Here is a 24,366-nt window from a genome sequence, read left to right on the forward strand (position 1 = left end):
CTTCCAATCCTCCGGGATTTCGCCTGTTTTCAGGGATAAATTGCAAAGTTGCTGAAGTAGTTCCGCTATTTCCTCCTTTAGTTCCTTCAGAACTCTTGGGTGGATTCCATCCGGACCAGGGGATTTGTTAGATTTTAATTTTTCTATCTGCCTGTGTACGTCCTCAAGGCTCACTTCCATGGATGTTAATTTTTCTGCTTGATCTCCATTGAAGATTTGCTCAGGTTCCGGTATGTTGGATGTGTCTTCATTTTTAAATACAGGCAAGAAGAACATGTTAAGTCTTTCTGCCACTTCTTTCTCCTCCTTCACCACTCCCTTCCTGTCTCCGTCGTCCAGCGGTCCCACCTCCTCCCTAGCCGGCTACTTCCCTTTAACATATCTAAAGAATGGTTTGAAATTTCATGCTTCCCTAGCTAGCCTCTCTTCATACTCTCTTTTGGCTTTTCGAACAACATGGTGACATTCTTTTTGATACTTCCTATGCTTTTTCCAGTTCTCCTCAGTTTTGTCCTTTTTCCATTTCCTGAATGAATTTTCTTATTGCCTATCACTTCCTTCACTACTTTAGTTATCCATGCCGGGTCTTTTGTTCGACTCTTTTTGCACCCCTTTCTGAATCTGGGGATATGCAGATTTTGCGCCTCGCTCACCATGTCCTTGAAAAAAGACCAGGCATGTTCTACCATCTGCCATTTCTTGGAAGTGTTCCTAAGTTTGTTCCTTACCATTTCCCTCATTGCTTCATAGTTTCCTTTCTTGAAGTTGAAAGTAGTCGCTATGGTTATCTTTCTTTTCAGTATCCCTACCTCAACCTTGATCATATTATGATCGCTGTTTCCCAACGGTCCCACTACTTTCACTTCCTTTGCAGGTCCCCTTAACCCATTTAGGATTAGATCCAGAGTGGCATATCCTCTCGTCGGTTCTCTAACAAGCTGCTCCATGAAGCAATCTTGTGTAGCCTCCAGGAATTCTGTCTCCCTAGCGCATTTTGTGCTTCCAAGACTCCAGTCTATCTCGTGATAATTAGTCTCCTATAATAACTGTGTTACCGCTATTGCATTCTCGCTTTATCTTGGCTTCCATTTCTTCATCGATATCTCTGGTTTGCCTGGGTGGACGATAGTAGAGACCCATCTTTATTTCAGGCCCTTTCCTTCCAGGTATTTTAACCAATAGCGATTCCAGATTGTTGATCGTCTCTGCTGTGTCCATTCTTGTCGATTGTATGTATAGGGCTATTCCACCTCCTTTCTGTCCTGACCTGTCCTGGCGATAGAGCTTATACCCTGACAGTGCTGTATCCCATTTGTTTTCTTCATTCCACCATGTTTCAGAGACTCCAATGATGTCTATGTCCTCTGCATTGGCTATGGTTTCTAATTCCCCCATTTTGTTTCTTAGGCTCCTTGCATTGGTATACATGCAATTTAGATCCTGGTATTTTCTTGTCTTCATTTCCTTTCCCTGTGCTTCGATCTTTAGTTTCTTCTCTTGTGCTATAAACCTTCTAACCTCCTCTTCTGGGTTAGTCAACTCCTGTAATTTGCCCGTTGTTTCTTCCCAGCCTTTTTCCCCCTTAGTAATGTAATTTATTTGTAATGTAATTTATTTCCTATATACCGCTACATCCGTTAGGTTCTAAGCGGTTTGAAGAAAATATACATTAAGATTATAAATGAGAAGTAAGGAGTCACGTGATGCTGTGAGCCGGCGCGCACGTAGCCTAGCCAGCTCCGGAGCTCGTTCCCCCCTTACTCGTCAAAATCGGGACGAACGGCGAGCGCACGACAACGAATTTCGGCGATCTGAGCGGGACAGTATATGGACAGATTCCTGACCGCGAACCAACCAGCCATGTCCTCTAAGTCGACAAAGAAAGATAAGGACAAAAGTAAACCTACTGATGACAAGATGGCGGATCCCACTGGCGGCGTGCTAAAGCAGTTCATGCCGGAGACGCTGGCGGAACTGAAAGCTTTAATAACACAAGCGATCTCTCCCAGTATGGAGCAACTGTCTGCACAATTAACAAAACTAGAAACTATAATGGAAGATCAGGCAGCAAGGGTGACAGTGCTGGAAGAACGTGTTTCCACAACGGAGGATGAGACACGTGTCCTAACAACGGACGTGGCACGTATGAAAGTGCAACTGGATCAACAGCAAGCCAAGCTGGAGGACCTTGAAAATAGGTCCCGAAGGGGGAATTTACGTTTTATGGGGTTCCCTGAGACGATTCCAGACTCCACTCACCTATCCGTGCTGGAAAAATGGCTAACCAACGAACTGCCTATGCCGACTAGCCTGGGCCCAGCGCGCTTTGAACGGGTCCACCGTGTGGGACCTAGGTCGGGGAATGATCAGAGGCCCAGGGTAGTGATTGGAAAACTGCACAACTATAGACATAAGGTGGAGATACTCCGAGAATTTCGACTTAAAAGAGAAAACCTGACTTATGACTCTAACCCCATTCGTATCGGCCAGGACTATTCGGCTGCATTGACTGAAAAAAGGAAGGTGTTTTATCCTCTCTGTAGGAGGCTGGCTGATCTTAAATGCCGCTTCCTATTTCTCTATCCAGCTGTCCTGAAAATCCAGCTAGAGGGTAAATGGCATGTGTTTGACTCAGAGATGTTGGCTGGGGACTTTATTAATAAGCTGGGGGCCCCTGGGCCATCAACAACCTGAACATATTGGACAAGGTTTACATAATTCTGTGGGCTTCGCCACTACAAGCCATGGTTTATGCTGTTTACCCAATTATGGGTCATTTTTCATGTTATGTATAAGGGGGGGACGAGTTTCCACGCATCATAGACGTGCTCTACCTTCCTGTATCGTAGTGTTGCAGGATGGGTCACTGTTTTGGGGGGGGAATTGGGGGGAAAAGGGGGGGATTGGGAAGGGAGGGGGGGGTTTGAATGTTGGGAAGTGTATACTTTTTGATCTATCTTCCCATGTGACATGGTTACCAAAATTAGAGAATATGTACGGGTTCAGTGTTGGTTTCAGCTCTGGTGGTTCCTCAGGCGAGGGCTGGGCGCCTGGGGGATGTCAGGAAACACTGCTGAGCATGTTCTTTTTCGGTGGTCCCGATGAGTGGTAGGACATTCAGAATATTGTCCTGGAATGTTGGGGGCATAACTTCTCCAGTGAAGCGGACCAAGATCTTGAGCAGGTTAAAACATCACAAGGTAGATCTTGCCTGCTTACAGGAAACACGATTAACTATGACTGAACATGCTAAATTACAAAAGGGCTGGGTGGGCCAGATTTTTTCTGCATCGGCCACTACTAAACACGCTGGAGTGGCCCTCTTGGTGCGTAGAGACTTTCCGGGACGGGTTGAACAGATACATGCAGATACACAGGGTAGAGCCCTACTTTGTAAGGTGATCACATCGGACAGGGTATTCAACATTCTAATAGCTTATGGCCCTAATCAATACGATCACAAATTCTTTCAGGGCCTGGTTACTTTAGGTCAACATGACCCTACAACACCTTTACTGATTTTGGGCGATTTTAATCAAGTTCTGGATCCGGAGCAGGATCGTACGGGGCCAGGCATTAGTCAAAGCTTGCCTCCGAGCAAAGGCCTACCCTACTTGTGTGAGGCACTGGATCTTGTAGACCCTTGGAGATTATTACATCCACGAGAGAGGGACTTTACACATCAATCTCGGGCACACCAATCCTTCTCCAGAATAGATTACATTTTCATATCAACTTCATTATTTTCCCAGATTGAAGCTTCGGAGATAGGTCCCCTTTCCGTATCGGACCACTGCCCGATATGGATAGATATACTTACAGAAGCGTCTCCTATTTTTAGTGGGTGGCGGTTCCCATCTTATTTAATGGATAATCAAGACTTTATAACATACCTAACGGAGAAATGGGAGGACTACCTTCGTTTTAATGCTCAACATAGGGAGACACCTCTCTTATTTTGGGAAGCGGCCAAGTCAGTTCTTAGAGGTGACATTATCTCCTATGTAGTGGCGTATAGAAAACGCGTATCACAGGGCATTATACATCTTGAGCGGCAATGCAAGACGCTTAAGAAACAACACCTAGCACATCCTACAAGACGATCTAATGAACTCTTGACCTCAGCTCAGGCCGCCCTAAATTCTCTGATTCATGAACGAACAAAAAAACACTTATACTTTGTCCAACATAAATACTATAGATACGGGAACAAACCGGGTAGACTACTTGCTTTACTCACCAAATCAAGGCGGCCTGATAGATATATTCCCTGTTTGCACTTGCCTGATGGAACGAAGGTGACGGGCACAGGGGGCATATCTGATAGTTTTCTGCGTTATTATAAACAATTTTACTCTTCGGTGGAGGGCACACAGGGACCGGAGGCGGAGGACTTCTTGGAGGATGCGGGGATGCCAAGACTGTCCTCTCCTATGCGTACCGCCCTAAATAGGCCAATACAGGGGAAGGAAATACAATTAGCTGTGAAACAACTGAAAAATCGAACATCCCCGGGCCCTGATGGGTATTCCCCGGAATTTTACAAACTATTACTTACACAAATTTGTGGACCCTTGGAGGCGTATTATCAAGCGGCAGAGGAGGAGGGAGCTTTTCCGGAGGGAGCTAACCATGCATATATAACATTAATTCCAAAACCGGGGAAAAAAGACACAGATATAGAATCCTATAGGCCTATATCTCTACTTAATGTAGATATTAAAATATTGGATAAGGTATTGGCCAATCGACTGGCGACACTGCTTCCCCAACTGATAGTTCCTGAGCAGGTTGGCTTTGTCAAGCAGCGCCATTCGGTACTCAATGTTCGAAGATTATTGACGGCCATGCACAGAGCTCACATAACGCGTACAGATGGAATATTGGTTAGCTTAGATGCGGCGAAAGCCTTTGATAAGGTCAACTGGAACTACCTATTTTCGGTACTTTCCTATATGGGTTTTACCGGTTGGTTTTATGATATGATACGATTGTTATATACGTCACCCACTGCTAGCATTTTAGTGAATGGTACGAAGACGCCATCTTTTCAGATTGCGCGGGGTACGAGACAGGGTAGTCCTCTATCTCCCATGTTGTTCTTGCTCTATCTGGATCCCTTCCTGAGATCATTGCAGAGAGATGATGGTATAGTGGGGCTCCCGGAGGGAGACTCCCAACTACGAGTATTGGCATATGCTGACGATATGCTACTAACGTTGGCCGACCCACAGGTTTCCCTGAAAAGAGCATTAGCCATCCTAGATGAATTTAGCCTATATTCGGGATTGATACTTAACCTTCAAAAATCGCTGGTACTTCCCTTGTCTCGAGGACTTCCTGCTCAGTGGAGGGGACCTTTTCCATTACAATGGGCTACCACTTCTCTGAAATACTTAGGTATACAAATACCGATAGACATCACCAGCCTATATTCAGAGAATGTCCTACCACTCTTGATGCTTACACGACAGAAATTGTCACTTTGGAGGGACTTTCCAATATCACTCATGGGTAAAATTGCTTTATATAATATGGTGTTGTTGCCCCAGTGGCTTTACATATTTCAAATGCTCCCTATTTTATTGTCTGTCAAACATGAGAGGGAGGTGGGGAAATACCTCACTTCTTATTTATGGAATGGAAAAAAGGCCAGAATTTCACTGTCTGTTTTGATGCTTCCTAGGGCGCAGGGGGGACTGGGCCTTCATAGTTTACGATTGTTCTCTCAGGCGTGTCAAATGAGACACCTGAGTGATTGGTTCCGGGGGACTAGCCACTTTTCGGCTACTTCTTCGGAACTAGTCCTATGTTCCCCATACCACTTTAGCTATCTGCTGCACGCTTTGCGTCTCCCGGGGGGTCCACCACCTCTTGGAAAGTTTCTTTTTCAACCGTTACGTCAAGTGTGGAGACGTTTATGTAAAATGCTAAAGATCAACCATACCGCTACAGCGTACTTACCTTTCTTGGACAATAAAGACTTTCCACCTGGGACATCTAGGTTTCCGGTATCTGTGTGGAGAACGTCAAATTTGCACTATATCTCACAGGTGGTAACAGCACAGGGCACGGTGCCATCCTTCGCGGTGATGCAGACTGAATATAGTTGGACGCCTCGGGACTGGTTGGCATATGCTCAGATGACATCTTATATTAGATCTCTCCCACCGGAGGGGCTCACGAACCAATGTCAGGAGACAATTTCGGAAGCGTTATGTTTAACAGCACAGACACAAATCCCATTGAAATTTCATTTACGCTTTTTACGGGACAGTCTGGGGTCAATTTCTTATGATGCCCATGCGGCCCGCTGGACGGGGGATCTGCCCTGTGTGGTGAATGGTCAACATATACAACAGGGTCTTCATTCTATTCACTCTCTTACCTCTCACATGACCCTTATTGAAATGAACTATAAGTTCTACTTACGACTCTACAGATCACCAACCTACCTGTATCGTGCTAACCTCAGAGCATCGGATACGTGTCTTAAATGCGCTCATCCAGGAGCAACGCTGGGACACCAGTTCTGGTCGTGTCCATTGATAGTGGACTTTTGGATTCAACTTCAGCGGCATATTACTTCCATGTGGCATCAGGGATATGTAAATCGTCAGGAATTGCTGTTCACGATGGACTCACTCCCCCGGGGGTCTCCGAGAGGTTTCCGAGGTTTTTTGGCCCGGACTTTCCTCATGGGAAAGAAAACTATACTACATTGCTGGATTGTATCAGACCCACCAACTTTGTCATTCTGGAGAATTCTGATGCTTCGTCAAGCCTCGATGGAGCGTATGTCCTTAACTTCATTGGACTCACCTAGAGGCCGGTTATTTAGTTCTGTTTGGGAACCATTTTGGGTAACGTTGACTCATAAAGCACGAAGTCACTTATTGAACCTGTAATACTTCAATAGATGGAGGATGATCATTGTTACTGTGAGATGTTGGGAGGGTGGGTGTTGGGGATAGGGAGGGGGAGGGTGGGGGGAGGATAATGGTTTGACTTGTGTGATGCTATTTTCTTGCAAAATCAATAAACATATTTAAACATAAATGAGAAGTAAGAAGGTACTTAAAAAATTCCCTTACTGTCCCGAAGGCTCACAATCTAACTAAAGTACCTGGAAATTAATAAAGAAAATAAAGATGGTTGAAAAAAGAAAAATTCTATGTGAATTTATAGGATGAAAATTAAACTGACAGTGAAGAACTTCACGGGATACCTTCTTCCGAATCGTCGACGCTTTGTCGACTGTTGGCTTTCCCCTTCTTAGTTTAAAGCCTGTTCTATTCCTCTCCTGACGTTGTTTGCTAGAAGTCTAGTTCCCGCCGCACTCTCTCCTGTAGTGTTTGCTCTTGCCCCAGAACTTTGTCCAGTTCCTCACGAAGTGAAATCCCTCTTCCTCACACCATCTCCTCATCCATGCATTTATTGATTGTAGTTCCTCCTGCCTTTTCACATCTGCCCTCGGTACCAGAGGGATCTCTGAGAACGCTATCTTCTGAGTCCTCATCTTCAACTTCCTTCCCAGAATCTTGAACTGTTCTATCAGCGTGCTTCTACTGTAGTCTCTCCTGCTGACATCATTTGTCCCGATGTGGATCATTACTGTAGTCTCTTCCGTCTCCGCTCCTTCCAGGATCTTTCCAATTTTGTCCACGATGTCCTTGGTTCTTGCTCCTGGGAGGCAGGTGACTAGTCGATCCTCTCTCCCTCATGCTATGTTGCTGTCCACATGCCTTGGGATTGAGTCTCCCACTAGGATCGCTGACTTTCCATTCTTCAATTTTCGCTTCAGTCTCAGGTCAATGTCCTTGGATTGTTTTGCTGCTTCTTCTTCTTCTATGTCCTCAGTGTGCTTCGCTGTTTCTTCTTCTGGGCATCGACTAGCCATTTTCTCCCCCTCGTGCGGTGTTTCACTGTGGGCGTCTTCTTTGAGGTCATCTGTTTCTTGTTATCCCTTCCATGTTGATGTATCTTCACCTTTCATCTGAAGTTCGTCTTTCATCTGAAGTTCGTTCTCTTCCACCCTCCTCCTGTAGGCATCCTTGATGAATTTCTCGAGTTCCCTGACTTCCTCCTCAATGTGTCTCTCATTCATGAAGTCTTCAGCTATCCTGATTGGGTCCTCTGTAGTGTAAAGTCCTTCTAGCTCCTGTATCTTGCTCTCTAGTTACTTTACTTCCTTCTTCAAGCTTTTCAACTCCTGACACTGAGCGCATACATATGACTGTCTCCCCGAGGGGAGGTAGTCATATATATGACAGTCAATACAGAACACTGGAAAGCTCATCTTCTGTTTTCCCTCTGCTTCCATTGTCGTTCACGTTTTTCCGGAATACTCTCTTTTAGTTCACTGTTTCTTTTATACCTGTGTGAGTGTGTGTGTTCTGTGTCTGCTGCTTGCTGATTCTTTACTCCTTTTGTTGTGTGTTTTGCCCTGTATTCACTCCTAATGTGTCACGTCTGTCTAGTGTTGAGTGTTGTTGTGTGTTCTGTGTTGGCCGATGCTCCTACTTTAAGATAACAGTTAACAGCTTACGTGTGACCTGCAGATGTTACGTGTGTAAGTGTCCTCTGTGTCTGCTTTATTTTGCTTATATGTTCTAATAGATTTTCTGCTGTGTTAGTTATTGGTTTTCTTACCTTGTCGCCCTTCCTTGATGACTCTGCCCTTCTTGAGGCCTCTGTCCCTTCTCTTTCCCTCCTCCCCTGGTGAACCAACAAACGTGGCACCAGGAAACCCTCCCTCCCAGCTAATGAAAAACAGGGCATTCCTTCTCCTCCCCTGCACCAATGAAAATGGCAGGATGAATGCTCACTTCCTCCTGCCATGCCGAATCCCCCCCTACTGCGAAAGAAAATTGGCAGGAAGGATGTGCAATCTCTCCTGCCAATGTGACTCCACCCCCAACAGCAGCAATATGGCAGGAGGGACGCCTACACCCTACTGCCACTTAAGGCCCACCCCAGTGCCATTCGCCCCCACCCATGCCCCCTAAAACATCTCCTTCCTTCCTGCTCCCCATCCCCACAAATAAGGCATAAGACTCCCTGCAGCCATCAGAGGTCCCCTGCCATCCCCAGAATCTTAGAAACATTGGCGGACGGAAGCTCAGTCCTGCTCGTAGGGCCACTGCTCCAAAAAGGCGGGCTTTTCTCTCCCCCTTATATCATATGATGCAAGGGGAGAGGCCTAAGGACATGACTGGATCAGACACCTAAGGCCCCACCCCTTAGGCTCCTCCCTCTGTATCCCATGATACAAGGTGGAGGAGTTTAAGGCCCCGATTAGCTCAGATGCTTGACTGAGCCAATCAGGGCCTTAGACTACTCTCCCTTGTACAATGGGATACAGAGGAAGAAGCCCTTATTGGATCAAAGGCTTAAGGACCCTCTCCGTGCATCACATGATGCACCAAGGAGGGAAAGACCCGCCTTTTTAGAAGGTGGGGGGCCTCCAGTGGCAAGAAGGAGTGGGGTGGGGGAGCTCGGGGGGCGCATGGCACAGGAGTGGGCCTTCAGTGATAGGAGGGAATAGGCATCCCTCATGCCATATTGCTGCTGTTTTGTGTGTGGAGGGGGAAGATCACATTGGGAGGAAGGACTGGGCATCACTCCTGCAAATTTTCTTTTGTGGGGGGATTCGGCATGGCAGGAGGATGTAGGCATTCCTCCTGTCATTTTCATTGGTATGGGGGGGCAAATGGAAGGAGGTAATGGACATCCCTCCTGCCATTTTTCACTAGCACAAAGGGGGGGGTCTTCCCAGTGCCATGTTCATTGGGAGGGTTCCTGCCTCAAACAGTTTAGTGGCAGTAGGCTACTTTGAGGTTTCCCCTGCCTCACAACTGTTCAGGATCCTCCTGCTGGTTCTGCACATGTGTGTGAATCGCTCTAACAGTGATCATCGAATGGCAGAGTCAGGGATTATAATTAAGATCCACGTGAATAATTTGCATGCAAATTTTAGTGCATCAATAGCTCTTTCTGAATTGGCCAAAAAATTGGATCGGTGCAGACCCACACGGTCTGATTCTCTTAGTGCAGGGGTGCCTACACTTTTTTGGCTTGCAAGCTACTTTTAAAATGACCAAGTCAAAATGATCCACCAACAATAAAATGTAAAAAAAAACACAAAGCACACAGAGAAAATGTTAATTATCATTTGTATGCGGGTTTTTTTTCAGAGGTCAAAGCAGATGACTTTAAAATATGCAATGTCACCTTAGTAACAACTATACAAAAATAAGACTAATAAATTCCCTCCCCTTTTACTAAACCGTGATAGTGGTTTTTAGCGCAGGGAGCTGCGCTGAATGCCCCTCGCAGCTCCAGACACTAAAAACCACTATCGCGGTTTAGTAAAAGGAGAGCCATAGTGCAAAATATAGACAGCAGATATAAAGTCTCAAAACGGACACATTTTGATCACTAAATTGAAAATAAAAAATTTTTCCTACCTTTTTGTCTGGTGATTTCATGAGTCTCTGGTTGCACTTCCTTCTGTAAATCCAATATTTCTTTCTTTCTTTGTGCCCCTTCCCCTTTTCTGTCTCTCTTCTTTCTTTCTCCACCTCCCCCTCTTTATTTCTTTCTTTCTCTCTCCCCTTGCCTGCCTTTCTGTCTCTCTCTCTCCCTGCCCCCCAAACCATCACGCCAATTTCTCCACTTCCCGCCACCGCCCCCTCCCCCCTTAAGCCACCACACTGATTTCTCCCTGCTTCCCCGAGCCAGACCTGGCGTGTACAAGCGCCGGGCCCACAAGCCTTCACCTCCGACATCAATTCTAACATTGGAGAGGAAGTTCTAGGCCAGCCAGGCAGCAATTGGCTGGCTCAGAACTTCCTCTCTGACGTCAGAATTGACTTCGGAGGTGAAGTCTTGTGGGTCCGGCGCTTCTATGCGCCTGGCCTGGCTCGGGGAGGAAGGAAGAACAAGATCACAAAGGCAACACGATCGACTCGCGTTGCCTTTGCGATCTACTGGTCGATCGCGATCGACCATTTGGGCACCCCTTTCTTAGTGCATCTAGTCCTGAGACAGGAACCCACCCGCCTTTGCCCTCTCCAACCCTATGCCAGTGCTGTGGTGTAAACAGATCCTAGCTCACACTTGCAGTCTAACACCAGCGCTGGCAAGATACACATTTCAAATCTGACATATTGTAATCACAAAACAGGAAATAGAATTATTTTTCTTCCTTTTGTTGTCTGGAGACTCCCAGTGGTCAGTGACCAGCTTAGCGATGTCCGGATGTGAACGAAATAATGCTGTTGGAGCCACAGAACTGCTCATAACTGAGCACTGAGAAGAGGAAGCTAATGGGACTTCCAGTTTTAACTCTTGCAGCGAGGTGGAAATAATGCTTGAAAGTACAGCCTCTCATAAAATATGGGACACTTATTTATCATGGCAAACTGATTCTGGCTAATTTTGATATCTGTTATTTTGCACTGTACGAACAAGGGCAGGGGACAGGGGAGGGGAGTTTGATAGGTTTGAGGGGAGTTTATTTTGAATGTATTTTGATCTTTGGGTTTCTATGTGTTTTCTTTTGTATTGTATATGTTATGGACATCTGAAGGCCATTGGACTTTAGCTTATACCCGTTCTTCAATGGGGTTCACAATTGCATTTTTTTTATGATTTGACTTGTGCATTTAGTTGTCTTATTGCATAAAATAAAATAAAACTAAGAAAAAGAAAATAAATAATGCTTGAAAGCTGTCATTTGTGTGCTGCTAACAGATGTTGAGGACCCTCGGCAGTCCTCAACAGTTCAAATAAGCATTCCGCATAAGGCTCACAAAATCTTGGGTATTGGGGGTCTCTCTGACCCCAGCAGGGACTCCCTGCCGGACCTCCTGGGCTCCACAACCCCCATGCAACTGTGTTTGGCAAATACAGATTCAGAGGTTCCTGGGAAGGGTTTCGTCCCCTGTGGATGTGCTTTCTGTGGATCCTCAGCCCTGGAGAACTCAGAAGGCTGAGCTTGAGGCTCTCGCCCCTCCCCTGCGTGCTCCATCACATGTGGGACATGGACAACCCTCAGCCAGTCATTCACCAAAAACCTGGCATGATATGGAGAAAAAGGCTGAGGAGTCCATCCCAGTTGATTCTGAGCAGATGGAAGCAAAAGAAAAAAAAAGATAATTTAAAATCCAAGATGGCTGCCACCAGAAAAATCACACAAAAAAGGCACATAGAGACCTCCATGAAGAAAAAAAAATAAAAATAAAATTGCAGGGAAAGATCTTTTAGAGGTAGGGTCCTGGGAGTCAGAAACCCTCAAATTCAACTTTTAGGGATCCCCTCTCCTGATTTTTCCATAGGCTTCAATAGCCTTACTTACTGTATCATATGGTGCCTGCCTGCCTGCTTCAGCATAGGATTTCAGCTGGAATCAAGAGAGAAAAAAAATCTGCCTCACAGGTTCGCTGAACAAACCTTGCTTTTGGTCTGTTAGTTGGACCAAGGTCAGACTGAACCTCAATCCCTACAAAATTAAACTGTGAAAGGGAGGGAGTACCACACCGCTGGTCCACTGTTAGAGTCCCAGCCAAGCCAGGAAGGAGCCAAACAGCCTGTGCTCAAGTTCTGACTAGATCAGGGATACGAGAAGCTACACAAGGGACAGCCACTGAGCTAAAAAAAATATAAAAGCAGGCTGATCTTGCTAGCAGTAGACCTTCGCCCTGTGAGTCTGCATCTTCTCTCAGACAGAAGTTCCACCAAGTGGGAACCTCCAGCCACCGAGTCTCCAAAGAACACTGAGAAAAAATACTCAAAAATAATAAAATCGCAGAGCAGATTAAACACATTTCTGAGCAATTTGCTTGCAGAAAACAAACTGAGGGGGCAGGAGCAGCTCCCTGGGAAGGAGGTGGATTGAAAAAATGATTGACAGTTTTCTGCAAGCAACTCGCAAGTTCAGATACAAGTCCCTAGTGTTCAGGACAACTAGAGATAAGACCCTTGATGATGGGGGCACGCTGATGTCATCAACCAAGATGGCCACTTGAACACCAGGCTCCGCGCTCCTCACCTGTATAATAGCAATAATTGGTGTCCTACCTTGTAGTTGGCGGTTTTACTTGGTTCCCCCTTCTCGGCACTGGTGTGGTGCATCATTTCATACCTGAGATGGCTCAATCAGGGAAAACGCACCATTAAAGATTTTGCATATCAAACGCATGCGGGAAATCACCTAAAACCAGGTGCGGCCCCGGACTCTCCTTCCACGATGGCTAGCAGGCTAGTGATTTCACCTGCTGAGGACACCATGGCTGAACTCCGGGGTAAGTTCCAGGAAATACAAGCAGATCTGCGTGCAGTTCACGCTGATTTAACAACTTTGGCAGTGGACCTTCATGGGGAAATCACAGAACTGGGGAGATGGGTAGATGAGTCCGAGGGCCGCCTCGAGGAACATCACGCGAATATCCTTCACCAGGAGGCCTCGCCAAGGATCATTCACAAAAGCAGTTTTACTTGCTCGATAAAATCGAAGACCTTGAGAACCACAGTTGGCAGTCCAACATTCCTATCCGGGGCCTCCCTGAGTCGGCGGAGTTTATGGACTGTGCGGCGGAGGTTCAACAGATCGCGAGTGCCCTACTTTCAGAGGGTACCCCTGCAGTGGCCCCGGGGGACATCCGTTTGGACCAAGCACATTGGGCCTTGCAGAAACCGCGGGATAACAGGCCCCACAACATCATTGCCTGTTTCCAGGATTATACTATTAAGGAAGCGATCATGCAGAAGGCTCGCTTACAGCCTTCACGTCGGTGGGAAGACCAGGAGATTGAGCTTTACCATAACCAGGCGATAGTCACCTACGGAGAAAAAAAAGATTTGAGACCTGATCTGCAACATCTTTGCGCCAAGGCAATTCACTATCGCTGGCGCCATCCCTTTGCCCTCCGGTTTCAGCTTGATGGCACTCTCCAAACTGTGCACACCCTGGCTGATGCCGCCCAGATTTTTCCTGGGATGGATTTTGGGACTGCAACTATCTCGGCTGGTGGTTCTGCCCCAGTTTCTTGTCTAGTGGGCATGAGGGGAGCTCAGCTGAGATGGCAGCGAGTTACATGGAGCTGTGGTCGGCCTCTACACCCAGCCCCAACTCTGCCTCTTTCTGGGGATGCTCCGAATGGTGACTGTTTGATTTTCTTTTGCTGTTTTATTTGTTATTGCTTGCTGTGTGGTTCCTGGTGTTCCCTGTGGGATTTTGCCTGATTTTATGTTTGGTTGCCTAGATTGGGGTTTTCTGTACTGGACAAATGAGCTCCCTTTGGGGTTGTAGCTTGATTGCGGGCTGGGCAACAAGGCTGTGGCTTGGGGGTATGTTACCTTCCCTATGAGAGTGCGGTGGGGGAAATGGTGGTTTAGTTTTGGGCCTCCTACTGGGGGGCTTCAAGTTCTTTCTAGGTTTGGTGGGGAGCGCGGGTTCTTAGCATAATAGCATCTCCCCTCTTTCTCAGATTATCCATCTAGGGGTGTGATATTTCCTGTATGGAGTTATCCAAGGGGTGGGTGCTGGGTGGGGGGAGGGATGGGCAGTGAGGGAGGTTTTTGTTTGCTTATATAAAGGTTCTTAGGCTTTTTATGTTTTATGTGACTAGTGTGGCTTTTTTCCCTGTGGGTTGGGGGCAGTGGCTGGTTTGCAGATTGTCAGTTTTTTTTTTTTGGCTGACTGAACATGTGATCCCCTGTGGGGACTGAGGGGTTTCAGTTTCGCTGTGACTTTCAATGTTAATGGCTTGAATGTGCCCACCAAGTGCCATTTATTGTATAGGGCAGGGGTAGGCAATTCCGGTCCTCAAGAGCCTCAGCCAGGTCAGGTTTTTAGGATATCCACAATGAATATGTATGAGATGGATATGCATGCACTGCCTCCTTGAGATGCAAGTCTATCTCATGCATATTCATTGTGGATTTCCTGAAAACCTGACCTGGCTGCGGCTCTCGAGGACTGGAATTGCCTATCCTGGTATAGGGAATTGAGGCACCTACGGGCTAATGTAGTTTTTCTTCAAGAATTCCATTTTTTATCTAGACATGAATATTTAATGCATAACCCTAAATTTCCTATTACATAATTTTGCTTCTAATGTCCAGGAAAATAAAAAAACACGCAAGTTGTTGAAGATCCCATGGAGGTGGAGATTTATCTCTCCTCGCTGTCATTGCCCACTCTGTAGGAGGGAGAACAGAGCCTGCTTTCTGGTTCCATTGCCCAACAGGAGATTCTGGATGTTATTAAGGCCTTATCCTTGCATACTGCTCCTGGGTTGGGCAGGTATACCAATAAGTTTTATAAAGCTTATCAACATTTACTTGCGCCCTTGTTGGCCACCCTGGACTCTGGGGCACCCCTGCCGAGTACCTGGCGAACAGTGGTGGTCACAGTAATTCCAAAGCCTGGCAATAAACCCACTAGCTATGATTCGTAACGTCCCATATCTCTATTTAATACAGATTACAAGATATTTACAAAGGTGCTTGCCACTTGATTGCAATTAGTCATCCCTAAATTAGTTCATGCTGATCAGGCGGGGTTTATTCACAATAGAAAACGTTTGATAATATCAAGGAAGCTTTGTATGTGTTGTGGTATGCCCAATGTGAAGGATCCCCCATGGTGCTTTTGTCCCTCGTTGCAGACAAAGCATTCGATAGGGTTAATTGGGCCTTTTTGTTCCAGGTCATGTCACATATGGGTTTTAAGGGTAAGTTTCTCCACTAGGTTAAAGCTTTATATCTTTCCCCTCTGGCACGGTTGAAAGTGAATGGGAATTATTTGGCGCCTTTGGAATTGCATCGAGGTACTCGGCAGGGGTGTGCTCTCTCCCCTTTGTTATTTGCTCTCTCCATAAAACCACTGGCTTGTGCGATCCATGCTCACGGAAGTATTCATGGAGTTATTATGGGTTCTCGCGAATCCAAAGTATAGCTTTATGCGGATGATGTTCTCTTGTTCCTGCAGCATCCTGAATCTTCCCTGCGGGAGGTCTCTTTGTTTGCAAGCGTTTGGCCGAGTTTTGGGCTTCACAGTGAATTTAGTTAAATCTGAGATTTTGAACATCAATGTTCCCCTGGAGACCGCACGTTTACTTCGGCGTGATTTCCCTTACCGTTGGGTTTCCTCTTCCCTTAAATACCTGGGGGTCCATCTTACGGCGACTGCCTTCCAGCTTTATGCGGTCAATTTCCCGGAGCTTTTAGGTAATCTTTATAAGGAGCTCAATGGATGGGAGGGACTTACTCTGAGCTGGACCGGTCGAATACTGGCGGTGAAAATTATGCTTCTCCCGCGTTTGCTCTATCTGTTCATGGCTCTTCCTATTTCATTGCCGGATTCCTTTTTTCGCCATCTCAACAGAAAGGTGTTTACTTTCATTTGGAATTTAAAAAAAAACCCTGCGGGTACGTCGGGTTACTCTGTATCGGCCTAAAATCTTGGGCGGGATGGGAGTGCCCAATTTTGGGGGTTATTATCAGGCCGCCTGATTGCATGAAATTGCTGCTTGGTATTCCTATTTAGATAGGTCCTGGATACAGATAGCGCAGAAATGCTTGCCTACGATATCTTTGTGGAAGTTGCCTTGGGCACCCATCAGCATTGTACAGCATTATACTCATACCTCCAATCCTTATTTGCAGTGTACATTGCGGGTCTGGTACCAGGTGCAATGTCAAATGTTTCTTGAGTGGATTTATTTTAGTCAGACATCGATTTGTTTGACTTCAGGGTTTTTCCTATGGGGGGGTGAGGAACCTTTCTGTCGGCAGTGGTCTCAGGCGGGCTTGCGTACGTTGGGACAGGTATGGTCAGAGGCACAAGTGCACTCATTTGAGTATTTACAAGATGAGTTTGGGTTGCTGGCAGTGGATTCTTTCTACTATACTCAACTGTGTTCTTTCCTATATAAACACACTTTTTGGGACCTTTGCCTGAGTGATATGAAATTGGAATGGGCTCTCCAGACAGGAACTGGTCAGGGTGGGATTTCCTGCTTATACCAGGCTTTGCTGGCCCATGTTCTGACTTCTGACCCTTATAGAAAGCAATGGGAGGCTGATTTAGGGGTAACACCTTCTCAATTTTCTTGGGGTGCTGTTTATAAATTCCCGTTTGCTACTTCGGTCTCTTATGCTTTCATTGAAAACGGATATAAACTCTACTACCGTTGGTATTACACCCCAGTTAGGCTTAGTCAGATCTATCCTTCGGGATCTGCGCTTTGTTGGAGTGGGTGTGGGCTTCAGGGTGACTTTTGCCATGTGTGGTGGAGTTGTCCTGTCATGAAAGGCTATTGGCAAGCAGAGGGCTAGTTCTTGTTTGCCATTGTGAGAAAATACTATCCCTTACTGATGGCCTGCTGCTTATTAAATGCCCCGATTCCGGGGGTTTTCCTGTTACTTTATCTTTATTGAGTTTAAATTATATGATAACACAATCATAATGAAATAAAACAGTATCCGCCATTCATAACATAAAACAATATAAGAAAAAATTAAACATTCTTTCTACTGTTAGTTAGTCCACAAATATTGAGGGAGAAGTATCATAAATCGGAGACTAATTAATCCAACAATTTATAAGAAATTTAGTCTGACTGAAGTGGACCCAATTTAACTAACTAGGAACATTTTCTTGGTTACCAATAGGGGTACTTGCAGACGTCACCTCCTTATCTAATATAAACCTTGATAACTGTGCAGATTCAAAAAAAGTATATTTTGCTCCCCTAAAATTAACAAAACATTTACAGGGGTATCTCAACATAAACGTAGCTCCAATTTTTAACACCTGTGGTCTCAAGAGCAAAAACTGTTTCCTTTTTTTTTTAGTTATCTTAGAAACATCGGGATACATTCTTATTTTTTGATTCAAAAACAGAGCATCTTTATATTTAAAAAACAACTTCAAAAGCCATTCTCTATCTGAATCTAATGCTAGTTGAACAAAAAGTGTGGCAACCGTTAATTCCTCAAATTCTGACTTCTCTAATAGGTTTGTTAAGTCCAAAACATCTATTACTGGTTCTTGCTTATCCTCCGGAGTCTTCTTCTTTCCCAAGGAAATATAGTAGATTTTTGAAACTGGTGGAAAAGAGTTCTGTGGGACTTTTAGAATCTCCGAAAGATACTGTTTAAACATATCAAGAGCTGTAGTGGATATTAACTTAGGAAAATTGATCAATCTCAAGTTTTGTCTCCGTACTAAGTTTTCAAGAACCTCTATCTTAAAATTGATATTATCATTATCCCTCATTAGGAGCTGATTTTGTGCTCCCAATATTTCCATTTTTTTCCCCTGCTCAATTGATTTTTTCTCAATATTCACCATAACTTCCAATTTTCTTTCATGTTCTAGTGATTTTTCCTCTAATTTGCCCACTTTTTTTTTGCAATTTTAAAGTCTCAGAAAATATCCCTGCAGAATGAGTAGACAGCGTTTGCAATTGGTTTCCCAGGGAAATCTGTAATGTTGAGATTGCCTCCCAAATAGAGTTTAAATCCACCACTGAAGGTTTTTCTAGAGGAGCTAGGAAACATTTAATATTCAAGTCTTTAAGCTGCTCAGTACCTGATTGGGAGTGTAAAGGTAATGGTGATTCTTGCCGTTCCTTCATTTTCCCCAAGACTTCCTGCGTTGAAAAGGCAGTAGACAATCTCCGGGCTGCCAGTTCTTCATTTTCCTCCTCCTCGCAGCTCCCGGAAGTTACCGTCACACTCTCCTCGCCCTGCAAACCCAGTCGAGGGAGTGGCTGTGCCGGCGTGTCTCGTTCCTCCGGAGAGAAGCTGGCCGCCTCAAAAGAGGTGAAAGGGCTCTCCGAAATGCCCCCAACTCGCGCCGAGGACTCTCTCTCCAGTTCTCCTTGGGCCCAACATTCGACGAATGCATCCATAGGGCCAGGCGATTGTTGTGACCCGGGTTCAACAGGAAAGACCCGGGTCTTGGACTTACGCTTCACCATTTTAGAAAAATAGGCTCAGAAGCGTTCAGCCCAGCGACTTCAGTCTGTCATCTTCAATAAGCTCCTCCCCCTCCGGGGGTTTTCCAAAGCGGAGCATATTTATGCTCTGCCCTTGTTCACAACAGCGTGCCTGGAAATTGTGGCCCATTGGAAATAGAGGAGTGTCCTGGGTCTGGAAAGAGTTTACTTGATTGCCTCTTACTGTAGCTCCCTGTTGGGTATTTTCCCCATCCCCCTCTTCCCCCCTTTTTTTGTCCTAAGTTAATTCTGCCTGAGAACCTGTGTTTGTTTGCTGATTGTTGCTGTGGGGAGAATTTGGAAGGGTGGGTGGGGGTGGGATCTGTTGGGTTAGGGTGGTTGGGTAAGGGGGATTCACAATGTATACTTACGTGAAGTTCTTTGGTAATGTGAATCTGTTGTATTTTCTTTTTGGGTTGCTTTCTGTAACAAAAAAATGTAATAAATATAAAGGGAAAAAAAGACCCTTGATGGTGGGGGGGCTCCTTATAGAGAATAGGGTGGTATGACTGGGAATGGGGCTATGTAATTAAGGGGCTGGGGGGAACAGCACAGGCCCTGCAGGGATCTGTTCTGGGAGCGTCGGGCTGCGGCTGGAAGATTCAATGCTCCCAAGCTCTGACTCATTTACCACAGTAGTCAGCAAGTCGAGTGGTAGTTATGAGAATTCTCTTGGTAAATCAAGGTGCAATAAAAGCTCATCATGTGGCTCCAGATTTATCCTTTGCTAGGATAAATTACTAAGTTGTGATAGTGAAGTTTGCCAGGATAAATTGCTAAATTGTGATGGTGATGTTCACGAGTATTGCAGCCAATTAAGATATTTTTAAAATTTAAAAAACTGTTACTCATTGTCAGACCAATGAGCTGTTTGCATGCATTCACATTCAGCTCAGCTCAGCTCATTAGCACAGTCATGTTGTATTCAATTGAGAACCAAAGAAATAGGAAACAGAATTTTTTTGATAGCTGCAAATTCTCTGCATTATTTCCATTTAGTTCACAATAAAACTAAGATTCTAAATTAGCTCCAGATTTTCAGGACAGGTTGATCCAGTGTGTGTTTTTACCAATCTGCTTGCATGAACTTGCAGGTCTTATGTCCTTAATGATTCCCTAAGAAAAAACAAAACTATAATTAAAGTGTAGATAGTGGGGTGAATCTAGGTCTAGAACGGGGGTCGGCAACCTGCGGCTCCAGAGCCGCATGCGGCTCTTTTCCACCTTTGCTGCGGCTCCGGTAGTGTGTCACGCAGGCATGCAGTTACACGTCCGGCGTCGCGGCGGGAAATAGCCATGCTGAGCAGTGAGCTCAGCACATACACAGATGAAAGCCTTGCTTGTTGATTGGTCCGGCGGCCCCGCCCCGCCGTGCCGCCGGACCAATCAGCAAGCAAGGCTTTCATCTGTGTAGTGCTGAGCTCACTGCTCAGCATGGCTTGGCTATTTCCCGCCGCGACGCCGGACTTGTAAGGTGCACGTCTGAAAAAGAAATCATCCTGGCCGGGGTCGGTGTCATGCTCCGGAGACCTACAGCCTTCCTATCTCCCTCTCCCTTCTACCTGCTTCCGGCCACATCCCCTGCTCCGCCTCTCTCTTCGGCAACTCAGCAGCAGCAATCGACACAAGCTTCTGACGTCGGGGCCTACCCTCTGCGAGTCCCGCTTGTTTCAACTTCCTTTTTCCACAAAGGCGGGACTCGTAGAGGGAAGGCCTCGATGTCGGCAGCTTGTCTTGATCACCGCTGCTGACGAGTTGCTTAAGAGAGCCGCGGAACAGGGGGGTTTTGCCAGGTGCAGGTAGAAGGGAGAGGGCCAGATGCAGGACTCGTGGGTGGGGGAGCAGAAGAGAGAGAAAGAGAGAGGGGAGGGAAACAAAAGGAAATATTTCATACTGGGCTGGGCCGGAGTGGAGGGAGGGTGGAAAGATTCTGGCTATAGGGTGCATTAACAAAGGAAAAGGGAGGAAAGCTGAAAATGGAGATAGTGACACAAAGAAGAGAAAGAGTAAGCAGGACCTACTGAATAAGGATAGAGATACAGAGGGGACATGAAGAGGAGGTGAAATAGAGACATAGAAGTAATGCTGAAAAAGTGTGTGGGGGGGGAGATAAAGACATTGAAAGGGCAAATGGTGAACATGGGGTAAAGACAAGGACAGAGACAAATGAAGATTCTGAAAAAGTGGTGAGATAGGGATATAGGTGAGATGGACACAAAGAAGGGTGATGCTGGAAAATAGGTGGAATGGTAATTCTGACAGACACAGAAGGGAAATGCTGGATCAAGGAGAGATGGGGCTCAGGCTGGATGGAATGAGGAGAAATGCCTTGTTGGCCCGGAACTTCCTCTCCTATGTCAGAATTGACGTCAGGGAGCGGAATGCTGGTCAGCGCAACACTTCTGCAGGGAAAGCTTGGGACGGTGGTGGCTTGGGGGCTGTTCCCCGTTTGCGGTGGCAGCAAACCGAGTGGCTTGGGGGACGGCACGGAGACAGAAAGAAGGGGGAACAGGGAGACAGAAAGAAAAAGTTGGGGGAGAGAATGAGGTCTGGAGGAGAGGAAACATACAGGAGGCTGAAAGAAAGGAAGAAAGATTGGATGCACAGTCAGAAGAAGAAAGTGCAACCAGAGACTCATGAAATCACCAAATAGCAAAGGTAGGAAAAATGATTTTATTTTCAATTTAGTGATCCTGTATATAGCATTAAGATAAGAAACAATATATGCAGTGTTAGATTTGTTTTATAATGGTTTTGCGGCTCCAAGTTTTTTTTTTCTTTTCGAAAACGGGTCCAAGTGGCTCTTTATGTCTTAAAGGTTGCAGACCCCTGGTCTAGAACAATCTGTCCTGAAAATCTGGAGCCAGCTGGCAACCTTACCTATTGAGTGCCAGGGCTTTAGTGCCTGCAGCAAATCTCCTTTAACAAACAGAAACCCACAAGTATACAAGTTATGAAATCACAGGAGCTAAGCCATTATTGATATAAAAAGTCTCAGAACCTTTGATAGCTACAAAGACCTATTAGTGATGACACTTTAATATTAGTATGAATACATGAATCAAATATTCTTACGTATATAAGTTTCAAGCTTGGGATGCACGATGTTCACTTTGCCATAGTTCACTGCTTCTTTAGCTGCTTTGGCTGACCAAGCTCCAGTGACTACATAGTCTGCATATCGTCCATCTTTTAAACCGATAAGATTCAATGGGACAGCACTAAACTGACCTGTCCCACCACCTTGCAAGAATAATACTTTGTAGTTTTCTGGTATATTACTGTAAAAAAAAAAAAAAAAAAAAGACCACACACAAAAATTATACTTGCTTGTTAAAAACAAACAGAATATAGCATGTTTCAGTAGTCAGAATTAAGTATCTGATGCAGTTTTTTGGGCCATTACTTTTTACTGGTAAAGGGAAAGGGATTTGATATACACTTCTCCCTCCATATCCACGGGGATTAGGGGCAGAGTCAGCCCACGAATATTAAAAAACCGTGAATAATATTTGGGCCGGTTCTGCCCCTAACCCCTGCTTCCCCCCAGCTATTTTAAGCCCTGTAAGCCTCCCCTTAAGCCTTACCTAGTGGTCTAGCGCAGTGTTCTTCAACCTTTTTACACCTATGGACCGGCGGAAATAAAATTATTATTTTGTGGACCGGCAAACTAATAAGACTGAAATTTTTAAAAACCCCATTGCCGCCCTGTCCTCGTGAGCTCGGTCCCGTTAACCATCTGATCCCATCCGCACAAGCCTCAAATAGTTATGATTTTATATTGAACATATTTTATTAAAGTATCAAAAGAAACAATATTCTGTACAACTGTCATTTTATAAATATAAATAATACAGGGCAAGGATCAACAAAACCCCCATCTCCCCACCCCATATATCCCCTCTACTATCAAGAAAACTGAATAAGCCAAATTATTACAGAATGCTACACAAATGTCATGTTAACAGAATACCGCAGTCACACATGGCAGCAATGGTGTTAGGGGGAGGGCAACTGCCTCCTGGTCAGAGAGAGCCCTAAGCCAGCTGGAAGCTAAAGATGCACTGCCTGGGCTTTGCACTCCCCAGTTATGTGTAACATCAGCTCTAGCAGGATACATATTTTAAATCTGATATATTCTAATCACAAGATAGAAATAAAATTATTTTTTTTACCTTTTGTCGTCTCTGGTTTCTGCTTTCATCGTCTTTTCACTCTCTTCCATCCAGCGTCTGCTCTCTGTCTCTTCAATCCAGCATCTGCCTCTTCCATCCACTGTCTGCCCTCTACCCCTCCCCCTCCCATATGGTATCTGCGTTCTTTCTATGCCCCTCTCTCCTACACCAGATCTAGCATCTTTGTCCCTCTTTCCTTATTTTTCATCTGACCCCCCTTCCCAGCATCAATCTCTCTCTACCTTGTCATTCCTCTGTCTCTCCCCTTTCCCTCATCTGATCTCTCCATTCCATCCTGACTCCTTCCCCTCCTCTAATCTCCCTGCCAGCTGTTTCCTTCCAATGTTCCTCCTCCCTTGTCCAGCAGTACCTTCTCCCTTTCTTCCTCCCCTTATCCAACAGTAACTCTCTTCCCTTACTCTTCTCTCCTGTCAGCAGTATCCCCTTCCCCTCCCTTGTCCAGGAATACCCCTTCTCCCTTTCCTCCTCCCCAACAGTAATTCTTGTCCCTTCCCTTTCCCTTCTCCCCTGCCAGCGGTAGCCCCTTCCCCTCCCTTGTCCAGGAATACCCCTTCTCCCTTTCCTCCTCCCCCAACAGTAATTCTTGTCCCTTCCCTTTCCCTTCTCCCCTGCCAGTAGTAGCCCCTTCCCCTCCCTTGTCCAGGAGCACCTCTACTCCCTTCCCTCCTTCCCTCTCCAGCAAATGTTTCCTCGATGTAGGCTAGCAGCAGCTCTGTGTGCTTTTAACTTCGGCACACAGTTGCCCCTAAGCAGCATTTTAGTGCGGTTTCATGAGGCAGCCTCGGGGCCTTTGGTAGGCCGGCCCGCTTCGATGATGCGATGTGGGCCGGCCTACCAAAGGCCCCAGGCTGCCTCATGAAACCGCGCTAAAATGCTGCCTAGGGACAACTGTGTGCCGAAGTTAAAAGCACACAGACCTGCCGCTGCTTTTCTGGGGGTGCGGAGACATACGCGGCAGAAGTCGGTGTTGGCAGGCAGGAGTGCAGGCATAGCGACGGCAACAGGAAGTTGCACATCAGCTGACGCCGGCACCTTTTGCTGCGGTGGGGTCCCGCGGACCGGCGGTTGAAGAACTGTGGTCTAGCGGGTTTTTGGAGCAGGAGCAATCTTCCCACGCTCCTGCCCCATGCAGATCGCACAGGAAATGGCTGCCTTGA

General features: G+C 45.9%; 1 protein-coding gene across 4 annotated transcripts in view; it reads right to left on the reverse strand.

The window, feature by feature from the left end:
- PSAT1 (phosphoserine aminotransferase 1) overlaps positions 1–24,366 on the reverse strand; it is a 501,906-nt gene that overhangs the window by 266,565 nt on the left and 210,975 nt on the right. For all 4 annotated transcript variants that reach the window (XM_033958496.1, XM_033958494.1, XM_033958495.1 and 1 more), the window contains one exon: positions 22,089–22,294. In XM_033958496.1, the coding sequence (XP_033814387.1) occupies positions 22,089–22,294 (206 nt within the window). The remainder of the gene's footprint in view (positions 1–22,088; positions 22,295–24,366) is intronic.

The sequence above is a fragment of the Geotrypetes seraphini genome, chromosome 9, assembly GCF_902459505.1.
Source record: "Geotrypetes seraphini chromosome 9, aGeoSer1.1, whole genome shotgun sequence".
NCBI lineage: Eukaryota > Metazoa > Chordata > Amphibia > Gymnophiona > Dermophiidae > Geotrypetes > Geotrypetes seraphini.